A 17,601-nucleotide genomic window follows, 5' to 3' on the forward strand; every position below is an offset into this window, starting at 1 on the left:
CCCTCTAAAACCGGCTTAGAAATGCAAAACCGGTAAACCCGGCGGTTGAACCGGGAAAACCGGTGACCCGATCCCGGTTTAGTGGGTTGGACCGCTGGTTTTTTTCTATTTTTTTTCTAATTTTCTTTCTTTCTTTTCTCTTTCTTTCTTATATATTTATATATATATTATATAAATATATTTCAAAATTTTGACTAAAAATTCTTACTTCAAGAGTCTCCTCTCATAAGGAAGAGTCTCATTGGAAGTTTGAGAAAATTGTGAAAGTCTATTCCTATTTATAGAAAAAGAATTTTCAAAAAGAACCTACAAAATTCTATGTGGGATTCAATTAAATTATTTGAAACATATTGATTGGAGGGAGAGTTGAAATTTTCATTTCCGTGCAAAATTAAACCTAACATTCAATCAATTTGTTTGGAGGGAATGTTTAAAAAATTTAATTTCTTTAAAATAAGTAACTTTTTTTTATCAATTATGACTTTATTAAATATTATTAATAAATACTATACAATAATTTTTATTTTTATTTGAGTATTTATATGTATTTTTATTTATTTATAATTTATAATTATATTTTTTAATTATATAATATTAATTATGATGTTACAGTTCGACCGCTTTGACCCGACAATTGAACCGATAACCCGTCCACCTGATCCCTTTTTCGATTCGCTCACCGTCCGGGTTAAACATAATTCGTGGGTACCGAAATTTGCCAGAATTGAGAGAGAGAGAGAGAGAGAGAGAGAGAGAGGAGAGGAGACAGGCTCTGTTTCACCCAAACAGCGAAGAGCGCGATTTAGGACTATTTAGAGAGAGAGATAGAGAGAGAGAAGACACGGTGTTTTGGGTGTTCCTTTGGTTTGGTTTGGTTGGTTTGGATCGACACAACGATTGCTTATCCAACTCTCCTTATCTCTGCTTCAAAGCTTCAACCATGGTAAATCCAATGCCATTCTCTTCGGATCTACTTGTTGGTTTTATTTCCTTTGGCTTTTTCGCATACATATATGAATACCCAGATTGCACATTGCTAGAATTTGCCATAGCTGGTACAGGCGACTGACCTACTTTTTGGTCCATCTTGATGTTCATTTCCATGATTAATTGTTTCAATTCATCGATTTCTGTGATCTTCTTATCAATAACTGTTTCATGCTTTTCAATCATTGCCCCTTGTTTGACTGCTCTGATACCAAGTGATATGTTTTGGTAAGAACAACCCAGTTAATGGATAGAAGATACAAAGATTACAGTTTCACAGACGGCCTTAATCTTTGCAACTACATCTACCTATACACCCAATTCCCAATTCCTTCCAATTACAAAGTGTTTTTAGACATTCTAACTAATTCCATCTACCTACCTATCTAAGGTAGTGTTCGGTTCACTAGAATGAAGGTGGATTGGACTGGAATTGTCATTCCTTAACCATTCCCCTTAATATTCCATTTTTAATTTTTAATTTTTAATTTTTATTTTTTTTAGTGGCCAAATGTGAGAATGGACATTCTATGGAATGATGATTCCATTCTGGCTCATTTCAATGAACCAAACATTACATAACTGCTCTGTAATGAACACAATTGATATAACAACTTCTTGTGTCCAACCAATTACATGCCGCCACGTTTAACCAATGAACAACTCCCACATGCACACTTAGTCCTGCTCACGGTAACAAGCTAAGTGATTGCCACATGTCCTCTTTATTTTAAATTCTAACTGTAACAATCTCAGAACAACTTTGTATCAGTATGTATATGCATACATATTTTAGTCGAAATACAGCTGCTAGTTTCCTGGACGTATATATTTATCGAAATATAGCTCCTTGAGATTGCACAAACAATTCGTAATTATGGGATTTAAGTTTGTCTTTTCTAATTGTTGGATCTGTACTTAGAGGCTTTTTGGTTGTGTTTTCAACTTTTGTTTTTATGTTTTAAGTTTTTGAGAAACACATAAAATTTGTTTCGTGATCTATTTACGATTCCCAAAAACAATCCCATTTTAGAAACTATCAAAAAGTTATTTTCAAATTTTCAAAACTATTTTGGCACAAAAAATGAAGAATAATGGTGCTTTAAATTTTTCATTTTTATTTTTTGTTTTTGAAAATACAATAAAATATAAACACAACCAAACAAACCTTAGGTTATGTTTGGATCATAAATTTAGATAGGGATTTAGAAAGGGAAAGAAAAAATGTTAGGTGAAATGTGAATGAAATATAACTACATTTCACCTACATTTTTTTTTTCCTTTTTCAAATTACTACTCAAATCCATAATCAAAATAGAGCCATATAGCTCATTTGGATGGATGTCTAGATTTTAAATTAAGAGATTTGAGGTTGAATTTTATAAAAATATTGGAGACTTGGCTATTATGGGTAGATAGAAAAACTATACTTGACTACGAAGCACGTGGTATAGATATTGGTACTGGTACAATCGAAATATTTCAAAAGGAAAATGAAATAAGAGAAACTAATATCTTACTTTTATTAGGTATTTTTCAAAAAATTCATTTTTTGGGTTACCCTTGGAAAAATGAACAAGTATTAGTAATTTCGTATATTACATGAACTCAGGGTACAGGTGTCGGGTGCTAGTATGTATCTAGATGTTGGATTATCAAATCATAAATTTATGGATACGCGGACTCGGCAAAAAAATGTCATATTTTTTTATTTTTAATCAAGTATGTGAGATAAAATAATGCTATATGTAACTAGGGATGGCAATTTCAACCCGGCCCAACGGGAACCCGACTCCCCGTCCCCGAATTGAACGATTTTTTCCCGAAAAATACTCCCGACGGGCCGGGGATGGTATTTAAAAACAAATCCCCGAATCCCCGATGATATTCGGGCCGGGGACGGGGATACATTTTCCAACCCCGGCCCCGGCCCTGCCCCCCCCCCCCCCCCCGCGCGTTCAGCTCCCCGACCTTGTTTATATATAGATATATAAATATATGAGTGTTGTGTATTCTGAACACAGTGTTCATTTCATATATATAAATATATATATGTGTGTTGTGTGTGTGTTATAGCTGGCCTACCCCTCTCTCTCTCTCTCACACACACACACACACACACACAAACACACAAACGAAGCTCCATCACCGACGGCTCCTCTCGTCTCACCGGCAGCTCCCTCACCGCCGGCTTCTTCTCTCCTTCTCACGGTATCTCTGTCTCTCTCTCTCTCGCTCTCACACGGATCTCCTCTCTCTCTCTCCCTCTCTTGTTTTTTGCTTTTGTTCTTCAGATCTGGAAAATGATGGCGATGAAGATGAAGATGTTGCTTACAGATTTGTTGGTGATGATGAATATCGTTTTCTGATGAAGATGAAAATGATCTCTCTCTCACGGATTTTTTTTTTTTGATGTTCTTGATGTTCTTGATGGTGATGAAGATCTGTTCTTGATGTTGTTGACATGTTGATGTTTTTTTTTTTTTTTTTTTTTTTGATGTTGATGTTGTATTTTTGGCCGGGGATTTTCGGGGTCGGGGAAACCCGATCCCCGTTAGGGGGCGGTAGTTGGTTCCCCGTCGGGGATGGGGACGGGGACGGGGGGAAGTTATGCCATCCAGGATTGGGGACTGGAAGGGTGATCCCCGGCCCCGCCCGGCCCCGCCCCGTTGCCATTCCTATATGTAACATATAGTGTCAAAAAGACAGTTATAGCAATTATACAACAATATGTATATATAATGATAGTGTTATATACAATTATATAAGAAGTATCCGTTAAAAAGTATCTGACACATACCCCATTGTTCGAGTGCTGAATGTTCGACACGGGTATTTGATTTATTTTGAAAAGTCCGTGTAACATGGGTAATTTCATTTCCCTATTTTTTTCCTTTCTCTCAACAAATTTGGGATCCAAACAAAAAGAAACCTGTGTTACATGGACTCGCCACTTTGGGGCGAAGTACCCGTGTCGACACGACACGACACGGGTGCGGGTGTGAGATCTGTGTCGGATTCGCCTGTTCTCATTCGGACACAGCTCTTCACAGACACAGACAGCAAAAGAAATGAAGGAGGAGAGAGCAAGAACCTGGTTGAAGCTCGAAGACCTCCAGTCGAAGCTCTATCCGGTCGATCCAGTTGAAGATCGAAGCTCCATCAGTCGATCGAAGCTCCATCCGGTCTCTCTCTCTCGCCTTCTCTCTCTCCCTAGCGATCGCGATCGCGATCGCTTCCCTTTTTCTCCCTCTCCCTCTCTGTGTCGTTTTCCCTGGCTCTGTCTTCCTTCTCCCTTTTCCCCTTTTCTTCTTCCTTCTCCCTGACTCTGTCTAATCTATCTATTATTATAACTATAATAATAAATAATAAACTATTAATAGTTAATAACTATAATAATAAATATTATTATAACTATAATAATAAATATTATTATTATATATCATATACTAATTATTATATAACATATAATATATTTATTAGATAATATATTTATTATAATAACTATAATAATAATAATAATAATAGTTAATAACTATAATAATAACTATTATTATTATATATTAAATAATAATTGTTATATAATATATTTATAAGATAATATATACTTGTATATATTAATAAATAAAAAAAACACATGTATGTAAAATAAAATAAAAAAATTAATTAGAACACATTGTTTAAAAAATATAATAAATAAATTAAATAATTAATGTATATTAAAATAAAAATATATATATATATAATATAACTCATCTCCATAGATTTTTATTTGTTATTTATATAATATAACTCATCTTCATATAATAAATATATATTTTAAAAAAAAAATTATTTAACGTATCCCCGTACCCGTATCCAAATTTGGATACATATCCACGTACCCTTAATTTTTAATTTTGAAGTGTCTGACCCTTAGATACGCACCCGCACCCGATACCCGTACCCGAGTCCGTGTAACCTAGAAAGAAACTTATGCATGTAAGCTTCAAATTACTTTTTCCGTGATAAGCATGAGCACGGACACGGACACGGACACGGATACGGACACAATAAGGACACGCGAACACGCAAATGTTTTTTGGAAAAAGAGATATGACATGCAGGGGCCACGTAAAAAATATTTATTTATTTATTTATTATGTCATATTGATGTAGGACAATTAGGTACAATGTTGTGAGAACGGTAAAGTTGGATTTTGTGAGTTTTTATTGTGATTTCAAGCTGAAAAGTAATGGAAAAGTTGGGGCTTTGACTAGTATATGGAAGAATTAGGGTTAGGGCTTAATGTAATAAACTAGAAGATTGAAAGAAGTTTTAAAGCTCTCAAATTTTTATAAAATATCAATTCTATTAAATTATAAGCATTATATGGCTTTATGTAAAACTAGGAGATTTCCTAAACCAAATATAACCAAAAAAGGAAATTACAATATTTTTGACTTCTAAAACTAATTTAAGACTGAATAAGAAATATAAATAAAAATTAATTAAATAACTTAACCCATAAGACAATCCATGGGTGACCCCTACAAGCCATACCCATAAATTCTGTAAATTACCAAGATACCCCTAACCTTAAAAATCGTAAAAAACATAAAAATAATAATAAAATAAGACTAATAATACTAGAAATATGACTATGCGTGGTTACTATCGGTTTTTCCTTAAAATCATGCCAAGTTCCAAATATCACTGCTATTTTGAATTTACTCTTTCTGGAGCTTCCTATACTTTGCATCACATATTTTTTAATACTATATATTTATTTTATATCAAATATTTAATTTTATCAAATCCATCAGCTTTGGGTATGTTATTTTGATAAAATAAAAAAAAGAAAAAACCTCAACGTGTCTTTAGCGTGTCCCAACATGTCCCCAACGTTTCTTAATTGTCCTAGTGTGTCCAACACTTGTCCGGCCCGTGCCCATGTTGGACACCGGTACGTGACCTCCGGAGAGATCTCTGTGCTTCATAGCTTTTCCACATAGGTAGGCCCAAAGATTATTTTATTTTATTTTTTATTTTTTTCCTTTGTTTTTGGGTGGGGGGCTTTAAATTTTGATTTTTTTTTTTTGGTAACTATTTTATGAGCGATATCCATGTACACAAACAAGCCCCTAAACCTTTCAAAATCAGCTTATAGGGAAGTTTTGGATTTGACTTTATAACTGGTCTCTTATCCAATAGATGCCTTTTTTTTTAAAATGTTAGCTTGATAAGATTTATCATATAATTATAAAAAAATGTATGATATGCATTCTCTATTTTTTTTTTCCCCACAAAAATTTGCTTAGAAGTTAGAATCATATACATAAGATGATCTTTGAATTTTGGATATGCTAATGAGAACAAATAGACGACAGTTGCCATTGGTCTCTCTCTCTCTCACAAATTTTAGATTTACTTAATCTTGACATGATAACCAAGCCATAGGTTGCACAGGTTTTATGTTTCTTTGAAGTTTTTTAATTCACCCTGGGGGAATGTTAAGAGGCCTATTTCTAAAATGTTAGTGGACTGTGTTGGAGGAAATTACAAATTTTAGTGGGTGGACTTTAGTGGAGTTATAAATTATTTTTCTTTGTGAATGTGGCTGATTTTGCAAATGAATTTTTGAAGCACACTATGCTTCAAGTGGATTGCTAATATGTTATCTTTTGTCTATCGCAGTGTATATTTATATATACACTTCATTTTTTTTTTTTGTTTTTGAATGTGAAAATTTATAACATCTGTATCTTTTGGAAGTTGAGGCGGAGCGTTGTGCAAGTTTATTTATTTATTACTCTGCTGGGGAAGATTTGCAGGACCTCCTTTTTGTTGATTATTACCAGTCTCATGAGAAATGTATGACTTCTTGGTAATGAAATTTTATTACTAGATTGTCTTTTATTATGCTGTTAAGGGGAACATTCGACTCCTTGTTTTTAAGGTGTAATTTAGAAAGGAGATGGCTTGCATTGCTTCATATCCTGATAATAGAACTTCTCAAAAACCCTTATTATAGATGCAAAAAGTATATAGTGGTCTTTGTTATAAAATTCAAACTTAACCGAAATGAAATGGATCCTTGTTGTCTAAGGTAAACTGTGTCCACGTGTTTGCACTACTAGGAAGCATATATACGGATACGAGATACGGATACGACACGATACGGATACGGCGATACGACAAAACCTAAAAAAATAGGATACGGATACGGCTAGGATACGTTTGTGAAAAATATATTTTTTAAAATTATTAATAGTGAGTTACACATAAGCTAAAGAATGTTAAGAAATCATAAAGTAATTTTATAATGCACAATACTATCCTTTAAGAATTTTGTATTAATTTAAGCTAGTAGCTTGTTTACTTTTTAAATTTTTAATAGGTCTTGCAAATGTTTCATTTCAATATCAAGTTTAATATATTTATATTACAATAATAGAACAGTTCACAACTTGTCCCTATGTTTTTTCCTTTGACACTAGTGAAAAATATTATATTCAAGTTTATTTGCTTATTTATTTATTAATATTTAATTTTACCATTGTTATATTCTTTTGATAATTCTTAGGCCAAGTTTGGCTAAATTAAAAAAGTGCACTTATTTCATCTTTTTATCTTTTTTGGGTCACATCAATCAATATCTCCTCTCTACTTTTTCTACACATAATACAAGAAAAGTCAAAAAGTACACTTATTTAGTCTTCCCAAACTTAGCCTAGTTTCTATGTAGTTATAGGGGACATGCAAAAAATAATTATGATACATCAATTTGATAAATTCGATTATTTAACTCACTATGCCTTCTTATTGAAGAACTTAACAAAGTATTAGAAAAATATTCTTATATTTATGCTTGCAATTATATTATATTATATTATATTATATTATATTACTATGCAATAAATGTTAGAATTTTAATTTCATAAGACAAGTAAACATGACTTGGAGTATCCGATACTTCAAAATTAAGTATCCGATACTCCAAAATTAATGAAAAATTAATTAAGAAGTATCCGATACTTTTAATAAGTATCCGATACGTATCCACGAGTATCCAAGGAGTATCGGTATCCGATATGGATACGATATGGATACGTCACCCTATTTAAAGTATCCGTGCTTCATAGTTGCACTATGAACAACAACATATAACCAAGTCAGGTTTTCACTTATTATAAATCACTTTAGCCATGTATATAGATATTTCATAGTTTTTGAAGAAGCAATATAATTTGGGTGAATAGTATGAGGTAGCTTATTATTCGACTTTTATTTGTCCCTTGTGACAAAACTGGTCCTGCTTGTTGCTTCTTTCTGAACATAATTCTTGTGGGAATAACTTGCTACTTTAATGAGTTATGTAAAGGGTTCAGTAGCTTTCAACAGCATCATTTCTTTGCTAGAATAATATAATGGCTGGTGTTTCTTTTGCCTATGAAAATGAGATAATGCTTAGTGACTATATGTTGTTGCACGTGTTCCAGATTCACTTTGTGCTTCTCATTAGCCGACAAGGAAAGGTGAGGTTGACAAAGTGGTATTCACCATATACCCAAAAGGAAAGAACTAAGGTAATTTTAACTTTGCTTATATTTCCAATTCTTGGAGGTGCCAGTACATGCCAAGGGCATTTTTGGAAAAAAAAAAGGAACCGAGTGCCTCCTTCTTCAAGTACTAGAAGATAAAATAATTATTGAAAACCATATTCTATCATGTTCGTTTCAGGGGATTACAGAGGGGAATTGGACTAAAAAATATGCGGTGCCCAAATGTCCCCCAATTCTCCCAGTCCCTTGTTTGCGTTGCCGGATAAGGGTGGATTATTTGTCCAGAATCCCCCATTTTCATGGGATTATTTGTCCAACCCCGAGGTAACTGATTCCCTTTAGGATTATCTTCCTTCCTCAACCAATGTTCAAAATAATCCTCCAGCTCTTATCCTATTCTTTACCCTCCCAAACCAAACATAGTATAATAAATCACATGGTATATATTAAACCCATCCAACATCCCATGGTATGAAAGAAACACTTGGGTCCCATGATATTTACTTATCTCCCTTATCTCTTCTAATCCTTATCTACTTAAACAAGCATGGCCAAAGTGGCTTTGCATTGGGAGAAGATGCATAATGAATTCTTCTATGGCTTAAATGTCATGCTGTTGTTGTTTCAAACTTTCTTTTGAAGCAAGCTAACCATTTAGAACTAAGGAGTTTTCATTGTAAAGATTCAAGGAAATATGTTTTCAGTCATATATTGACTATCTTTAATTACATATGGTTAGCATATCTGAAATTAATTTGTGTAAATACGTCAAATGATAACTCAACCATATATAGCTTTCCTGAAGTGATGTGCATTTCATTCATCATTGAAATGTTACAGCAATGGATGTTCAATTTGCGCAGGTCGTTCGAGAGCTCAGTGGTTTAATTCTCACACGAGGCCCAAAGCTTTGCAACTTTGTGGAGTGGAGGGGTTTCAAAGTTGTCTATAAAAGGTAGGTTTTGATTTCCATCCCCAATTTGATGTTTATGCGTGCAACCTTCATTCCACGAGTAAAGGGAGTTCTGTTAATCTATATTTTTTTACAGATATGCCAGCCTGTATTTTTGCATGTGCATCAACCAGGATAACAATGAATTGGAGATCCTTGAAATTATACACCATTTTGTAGAAATACTTGACCGCTATTTTGGAAGTGTGAGCCTGCTAAACCTTGGAAAATTAAAAATAATACTAATTAGATTACTCCACTATCTTTAACTTTAATTGATTTCCATGGTATTGTCTCCTCTTTATCAGGTCTGCGAGCTGGACTTGATCTTTAATTTCCATAAGGTATTTTCTGTTCGAACTGATTCATATTTAAATTCTTGATCTCTTTCCTGGTTTGTTCTGGAAGGCCATTGTTTAGCGGAAGGAAATTTAAGTGTTTTTTTTTTGGTTGGATCTCCAAATTGAATCAATGACGGTGGAACTGAATGTTAGAGAGTGATTCATTTAGTTAATTCCAATTAGTTAGGGTTTTCCATGCTTCTATTTGTCTCTGTGTTGTATTTCATATTGGACACCAATAAAATTGAGCCTTTTTTTTTCTTCCCATACAAGCCAAGGCACAAGTCTTTTCCTGAATCAAAAAGAAAAAGATTACCATATTTTTATAACCAATTATAGTTGTTGAAGATCCTGCTCTGAAACCATCATGAGAATGGGTGTGTTGTGATTACGGATGGTAGAGAGAGATAGTAGCTTAGCTCATTTTGTTCTCAATGACTTGTTATAATTTTTGAAAAGTTTCTGATCGAAAATTTGACAGGCTTATTACATATTGGATGAGGTTTTAATTGCCGGTGAACTTCAGGAGTCTAGCAAGAAAACCGTGCACCGTCTGATAGATGCACAGGTATTCTAGATTGTCCGACTGGCCTTTTGTTTCTTCATAGTTGTAATGCATTTACTTCACGAGATTTTGAGATTTTCTTTTTCTTATCGGTTTGTAGGATTCTTTAGTGGAGGCTGCTAAAGAGCAGGCCAGTTCAATTAGCAACATGATTGCGCAGGCGACCAAATGAGAGTACAGTAAAAGTTAAGCTCATGTTGGCCTATTTGGTGTAGCTTTTCGTAACCAAAAAGAAGTCAAAAGCACTCTTCCTCGGCTTCTAGATAATCAATTTTTTTTTTTTTGCTATTTCTGCTTATAAATTGTAAACAGAAACTGCACCGATTGTCTAATACCAATTAAATATGATTAAATATTTGGTATGAGGAGGTAATGAGCTTTGTGCTTAGGCATAAGAAGATATGAATTGTTGTAATATTTTGCTTGAAGAACCTGAGAGAGCAGTATATGAGGATTATTAAACCATCCTAGCTTAATCTATAAGCTCTATTTAGATTATTTAGGTCTTTTTAGCTCAATAGTGTAAATTTGTTCATACTTTAATTTTGAACTTTATCTGATTGGTCACTCAAAGGAGCGGGTGCCACTCATAACTTTACCAGGTGGATCTCACTTTAGTTAGGTTCATATGTAAACTAAAATATAGAAAGAAAACAAAATTCCTATTCTGAAAAGGTGAACGAACAAGAGTAAGTGTGTTGCTTACCACTTAGGACCAAATCATCAGATTTGTTACAAAGTAAAGTACTTCATATTTAATTAATCTTTTTGACGTTATTTTTCTTTAAAAACACATTATTATTGAAGCAATGATGTTTTTATTCCTAATTCCCTGTTTTTCTCAAGATTGGGGTTTATTTGTGAATTTGGTATATATATATATATATGAATCTTTGAAATGCGATCAATAATTATTAATGCTTTTATATTGTTTTATGTCTAGAATTTACGGAAAAATTTGAATAGTACATCAGTTTGGATTCAAATAATTAGGAGAAAATTCTTGGAATTAATGAAGGGTTTTCATGATTTACGTGAATTTGCAAATGTAATGAATCTCTCTCTCTCTCTCTCTGTCTTTCTAAGTTGAGAACCTCTCTCTATAGTTTCTCCTTTCTAGGGTTTTCAGTTGCGACGGCTGTTGGGGTGGGAGAGGGAGTCTCGAGCGGCCTTCAGCCACCTCATCGCTCCTCTCCCTTTTCTCTTTGTTTTCTTGTGTTGTTGTCCAATAACTTGGAAGTTATGGCTTTCCACCATCTCTCTCCTTGGTGAGGTGTTTCTTCTCCCCTTCGCTTCAACTCCAGCTGTGACCTAAATCTGTAGCCTCTCCTCTTCTCCGCCTCCATCTGGCATCGCCTCCATTCTCTCCCTTGCTCGTCGTCTTTCTCCACTAGATTCTCCGCCTCCCTTCCCAGATCTATCGTTGTCACCTCCTCCTGCTATATTGGATTCACCGCCTTCTTTTCCAGATTTGCAGCCTTCACTATCGTCGGATTTGCTGCCGCCACTACTGGACGTTCGGTCGGTGGGTTTGTGTTTCTGTTTCTGTTTTCTGATTTTCTGGTTCTCTTTTGTGTCTTGTTCTGTTGTTTTGGTGTGTGGGAGTCCATTGGGGGGTGATTGTTAAGCTTACCCTCTCTATGATTGGGATTTCTAATTTATCTCAGACATACTCTACCGCCAAACTTTTATGATCAGCTCTGCTTCGCAGTATAAGTACGAGCACGAGCACGAGCAGAAGATGTGCGTCTGAATATTTTCATAGTTTCTTTCCTTTGTGATTCTTGTTATATTTTTACTTTGTTTGGTGTAAGTTTTAGTTTGGTTGGACTTTTGTAAGTGTCGTTTGGCTTTATTTAATGAAATTTCCTTCAGATAAAAAAAAGATAGCATAATCAAACTTGGAATGATTTGTGGTTACTGCAGGCATATAATTACTATAATGGATACGCAAGAAAAATTGGTTTTAGTGTCGCGAAACGAAGGACAAACAGGAATGGAGGCAGAGAACAGAAAATCGTCAATTTGATTGTAAGGTGGATCTTGTGTGTGAACTCATTAGGGATAAGTAACCATGTAATCAATCACAGCATTCCCATGGTATTGTGCTGTCTCAATGTTCACACTATTTGAAATCCTAAAGAAAGATCGAGATTTTCCAAATGAGACTTATCAATACTCATCGGAGCTAAAGCAATCAAATATTTTCTGTTATGTGTACAGAAATTGGAAGAGCTCAACAGCTAACTTCATTCGATCTGATTGCAACAATTTGATACAATGCGCAAAAGTTGGATTTCTTAAAAAGGGTGATTTACATGTCTTCTAGGCTACTCCAGACAAATGAAATAGGAAAATAAACATTTCTTCTACTCTTTTTGCACCATTAAAGAATGTGAAATAAGTGGTATTTTCTTTTGTGATGCTAGTCAAGAAAGAATTATGATTCGTTTAGCAAAGAACTATGACGTGTGGTATACTAGATGATGAAACAATTGATGTGGTGGTGTGATTATTTACCACTTTCTTGGCACTACTAAAAAACAAAGCTTTTAACACGAAACTATTTGCGACAATAATTTTACAATGTTGTCGTAAATAACTACTACTATTAAAAGATAATTGCAAAAATCCGCATATTTTTATGTCACATGCCTATTGCAAAATAACAAAAAAGAAAAAGAAAATAATAATAATAATAATAATAATAATAATAATAATAATAATGGTGAGCACTACCATTGAAATGGATCATGACTCAAAAATTATCATATAAAAATTGAGTTTAGAGGGGGTTTTATAATGAAATTGTTATTTATGATTTGAATACCAGGAAAGGAACAAGTGCTAAAAGAATCCCAATTCAGCAATTTTCCTGAGGTGAGGCAAATCGACACAAAAAAGAGAAAAAGAAGTGCCCACCTTATGTGTTAGTTTCCGTGAAATTCTTTTGTGCACCTAATACAAGTACATAGTCATTTTGTAAGTGTAGTGGATTGCAAAATAGTCCTATCGTGGTTAGATAATATAAGTTGAATTATGTTACAAATGGAAACAAAAGCATCCATATATAGTTACCATTTGAAGCTTGTGTTTCAGGTTCCAAAGGAATTTAAAAAGAAAAGGAGTCACCGAAAAATGGACACTGAATTCACATATACTTATTCTGTGTCCCGTTTCTGTAACTAGTTCATATATTCGTACTCTTCTTATTACAATATACAAGTGACAAACATAACTCTACAGAATTTCTCCGAAACAATACAAGCCACCCATATTACAACTGACCATGGAAGACCGCGGACGAACCAAAATTTCTCTAAACACCGGACAACAATCTATTTCGACCATCAATTGATTGGATTAAACTTGATTTTAGTCCTTCACTTCCTCTCTCTTACTACCGATGACGATGCCGTCTAATTTACAAGGCTCGGCTTCTTCTAGCATATGAACCACAGTTCTCATTGTAGGCCTCAACGCCGGAAGCCTAGCGGTGCAGAGAATGGAAATTTTCAACACCTTGATTGCCTCTTCCCTGTAAGCTTCTGGGATTCTGGCGTCTACAATGCTCAACACACTCTCTTTACTCTTCAGCTTGCTTGACACCCAGTTCACTATGTCCTTGTTGTCTCCAAACTCCGGCTCGATTGGACTTTTTCCCGTGACAAGCTCCATCAAAACTACCCCAAAACTGTAGACATCGCTCTTCTCATTCACCTTATAGGTATACCCATATTCTGTAAAATTAATGAGGCATATATTTAACTTAATTAGAACCAATATGATTTTTTATCAACATCAAAAGAAAAGGCACCCACAACAATACTACATACCTAGAAATAGTGCTTTTCTAAAAAAGTACTTTGAAAACGAAATGAGTGAATCAAATTTATTTTTAGTGTGATGCCCTTTATCTTTCACTAATCATAATGTGACATTTCTCGTTACTTAATAACACGGCCACGTAATATCACCACTATATGTTTATGATATGAATTTTGAACTTATGTGATACCCATCACATCCATAATGAATTTGGGGCACATGTAAACTATTTTTTACTTTTCAAAAAACCAAAAAAACAAGAAAGGAAGGATTCAAATTTCTTGTCATTGTTGTTTCAAAAATAGAAGGTACGCACACACGGAAGAAGAAGAAATGTAGCAATGATGCAAACACTTGTAAGAAATTGGTGATTTTGGTGATGCAAATATTGGTGAGAAATCAGTGATTTTGATAATTATAACAATGCTATTTGAAAATTGACACGAAAATGTACATACCGGGAGCAATATAGCCATGTGTTCCGGCAATCACATGAGTCGAGTCCTTGCTAGCACTCGCCGGAACAATCTTTGCCAACCCAAAATCCGCAATCCGAGGCTTCAAATTTTCATCCAACAAAATGTTACTGGACTTAACATCACGGTGAATCACCGGCCTCTCACAACCATGGTGCAAGTACTCCAACCCCTTCGCCGCCCCAACTGCAATCTCATATCTACTCTCCCAATCCAAACCCATCTTTCTACAACTATCATGCAATCGGTCCCACAAACTCCCATTAGGCATGTACTCGTAAACCAACAAGCTCGAGTCCTCGCTTGTTATACTACAATACAATTTCACCACATTAACATGCCTAATCGAGCTCAATGTTCCAACCTCTGCATCAAATTCCGGTGACTTTCTGGCGCCGGACTTTGGCAACATCGGAGATGTGATCCGGGATTTTATCCCGGAATTTGAGTTCCAAATGTGTTTCACTGCCAATTCTTTACCATTGGGTAGCGAAACTTTGTACACATTTCCTGACCCACCTTTTCCTATCAGATTCTCTTGCTTGATTGAATCGAGAATCTCATCTTCCGTAAAGCTCAGAACATGGAAAGATTTGAGATCCCAAGAACCTTGTTTCAATGATCTGTCTTCTTGATCTTTGTGGGTTTTCTTGAAGTACAAGAAACATGAAACTGAGAGAAGCAACAGAATTGCACCCAAAGCTACACAGAGTATGACTATTCGGAGCTCGTGGGATGACCCGGAATCTGACGAACATCGCCGGAAAAAGTTGATGTTCTGACTGCAGAGGCCAATGTTTCCTGCGAAGCTGCCGTTATAGGCCTCAATCGAAAGAGATTGCGGTACCGGTCCAGTTAATTGGTTGTATGAGAGATCCAGAAGGCTTAGCCTCAGAAATGCCAAGCTCGCCGGAATTTGACCGGAGAGCTTGTTTTTCGACAAGTTTAATGAGTTTAAAGCCGGTAATGATCCGATATTCGCCGGAATTTCGCCGGAAAGTGAATTGTCTGCCATGTTTAAGTCGTTGAGAGCGATACAAGAAGCTACACTGTCCGGAATTGGACCCGAAAAACTATTGTTCTGTAATTGAAGTCTGTTTAGTTGTTTGAGCTCACCGATTGTCGCTGGAATGTCGCCGGAAAATTGATTGTAACTCAGATCAATCTCGTTCAATGATGAAACTTTCGAAATCTCCGGCGGTAATTCGCCGGATAATTGATTGTTAGAGAGAAATAGTTGAACTAATGATTTGGCATTTTGGATATCAGATGTAATCGGACCTTGAAATTGATTCATGGCGATATCGATTAATCCGACATTGGGTAGTCCCCAAATTCCACTCGGAACTACGCCGGAAAGCGAATTGTTGCTCACCCGAAATCGAGTCATCGACGAACAGTTTACGTAAGTCGCCGGAATTTCGCCGGAAAACTTGTTCTGAAGAATCAAGAGCTTCATCATCTTCCCTTGCTTGCACATGTCCGGCGGAATCGGACCCGTCAGAAAATTCTCCGAAACATCTATGAAATCAAAATCAGCCCAGGAACCAAGCATCTGAGGAAGAGAACCAGTGAGTTTATTCGTGTAAAGCGATAAATTCACTAGCTTTTTGAACTCACCAAACTCCACCGGAACTTCTCCGGAAAACCCATTTTCGAATAGTTGCAGAGTCACCAGATTAGTCAACGACCTAAGCTCCGAAAGATCACCTTCGAGATAATTCATGGAGGCATCAAACTTCTGAAGACTCGTTAAATTTCCGAACCCAGATGGGAATTTTCCAATTAAGCTGTTGTTGTAGAGTTCTAGCTGCCATAGCTTCCCAAGCTTCGAAATCTCCGGCGGAATTTCGCCGGTAATATTATTGTCGGAGAGCTCTAAACTTCCAAGCTCGGTGAGATTCCCAATTCCGGGAGGAATTTGGCCTTGAATATTACAATTCGACAAGTAAAGCAATTTCAACCGAGTAAGTCCCACCACCACATCTGGAAACAGAATCGAAGAATCGAACTGGTTGTCTCCGAGGCTCAAATCAACAAGACCCGTCATGTTGGAAAGTGAATTCCATGGAAAAGTACCTGAAAACCCGCTGTTATTCAGATACAGAGACACTAATCGATTCAGGGGCGATATGTCTGGAACCCCACCAGAGAAGAGATTGTTGCCGAGATCCAAATACTGTAAATTTACGCATTTTTTCAAGTCGTCTGTGATTGGTCCGTGGAGTGAGTTTTGGCCCAGAGAGAGCTTTTGGAGTGATTTCAATTGGCAAATCGAATCAAATGGAACAGTGCCTGAGAGCTGTTGATTTGACAGCTCGATAGCTTTGACAGAGCCATCTGGGTTACATGAAATTCCAGTGAAATTGCATATAGGATTGTGGGTTTGCCAGGAATTAAATATATTGGTGCTGGAGTTTTGGAGGGTGGTTTTGATGTTAAGAAGGATTTGGAGGTCGTCGGAGTAGGCGACGGAGAAGAGGCAGAGTAGAGAGAAAAAGGGAAGGATTTGCCGGGAAATGTTGGCCACCGACATATCGGACGGTGGAGGGAAGAGATTAGGGGGGGATTGTGTTTTTGGGGGGGAGGTGTTTTTTAGTGAGAAGAGAATGGAATGGCAGGAAGCTGTCGAGACAGCGCCATTTGAACACAGATTTGAGGTGTTCACATTTGCTTTCTTTGTTAAGCAGAAGCGTGGTTTGTTTAACACCGTTTGTTGTAATGGTTATTATGTCTGTTCACTGATGTTTATCCTGTGGTGGATATCACATACATTTTATAATTACAAAAAATAAATAAATAAATAAATAATTTCATATTTTTTGAATCATAACAGAAAAAAAAGAAAAAAAAAAAGTCATAATCAAATACAAAAATATCATAACTAAATATTTTAAAATAATGTTA

General features: G+C 35.5%; 2 protein-coding genes and 1 long non-coding RNA gene across 6 annotated transcripts; 2 read left to right on the plus strand and 1 right to left on the minus strand.

Moving 5' to 3' along the window:
- Positions 1-696: 696 nt before the first annotated feature.
- On the plus strand, positions 697-10,888 carry LOC114257196 (AP-1 complex subunit sigma-1). Of its 4 annotated transcripts, XM_082874105.1 has the most exons (9): positions 824-943; positions 6,743-6,841; positions 8,470-8,556; positions 8,711-8,856; positions 9,396-9,487; positions 9,582-9,690; positions 9,793-9,828; positions 10,307-10,393; positions 10,491-10,888. In XM_082874105.1, exons 4-9 carry the CDS (start codon positions 8,755-8,757, stop codon positions 10,560-10,562), a joined length of 498 nt encoding a protein of 165 aa, XP_082730231.1. In that variant the 5' UTR covers positions 824-943; positions 6,743-6,841; positions 8,470-8,556; positions 8,711-8,754; the 3' UTR covers positions 10,563-10,888. The 4 variants fall into 4 exon arrangements, with proteins under 4 accessions (XP_082730232.1, XP_082730230.1, XP_082730231.1 ...); XM_082874104.1 differs by lacking the exon at positions 6,743-6,841 and having other exon boundaries at positions 721-943; XM_082874103.1 differs by lacking the exon at positions 8,711-8,856 and having other exon boundaries at positions 831-943.
- Positions 10,889-11,407: 519 nt separating this feature from the next.
- LOC145792745 (uncharacterized) lies at positions 11,408-12,845 on the plus strand. The gene is made up of 2 exons (XR_014332541.1): positions 11,408-12,133; positions 12,317-12,845. It is a non-coding gene; the product is annotated as an uncharacterized LOC145792745 (long non-coding RNA).
- Positions 12,846-13,483: 638 nt separating this feature from the next.
- Positions 13,484-17,403, minus strand: LOC145792746 (receptor-like protein kinase 7). The gene is made up of 2 exons (XM_082874107.1): positions 14,677-17,403; positions 13,484-14,130 (listed from the first exon to the last, which is right to left on the minus strand). The coding sequence occupies exons 1-2, from the start codon at positions 17,228-17,230 to the stop codon at positions 13,766-13,768; spliced, it is 2,919 nt and encodes a 972-aa protein (XP_082730233.1). The 5' UTR covers positions 17,231-17,403; the 3' UTR covers positions 13,484-13,765.
- Between the last annotated feature and the right edge of the window lie 198 nt (positions 17,404-17,601).

The sequence above is a fragment of the Camellia sinensis genome, chromosome 6 (assembly GCF_055761805.1).
Source record: "Camellia sinensis isolate YWXY chromosome 6, ASM5576180v1, whole genome shotgun sequence".
NCBI classification, from domain to species: domain Eukaryota; kingdom Viridiplantae; phylum Streptophyta; class Magnoliopsida; order Ericales; family Theaceae; genus Camellia; species Camellia sinensis.

Excerpts from the sequence above, each read along its gene's own strand:
- LOC114257196 (XM_082874103.1), top strand. Across the intron at positions 8,557-9,395 it reads CCCAAAAGGAAAGAACTAAG|GTCGTTCGAGAGCTCAGTGG; the intron begins GTAATTTTAACT and ends CAATTTGCGCAG. Across the intron at positions 9,829-10,306 it reads TGATCTTTAATTTCCATAAG|GCTTATTACATATTGGATGA; the intron begins GTATTTTCTGTT and ends AAAATTTGACAG.
- LOC145792746 (XM_082874107.1), bottom strand. The coding sequence starts at position 17,230 with ATGTCGGTGGCCAACATTTCCCGGCAAATCCTTCCCTTTTTCTCTCTA. Across the intron at positions 14,131-14,676 it reads ACATGGCTATATTGCTCCCG|AATATGGGTATACCTATAAG; the intron begins GTATGTACATTT and ends TTAATTTTACAG.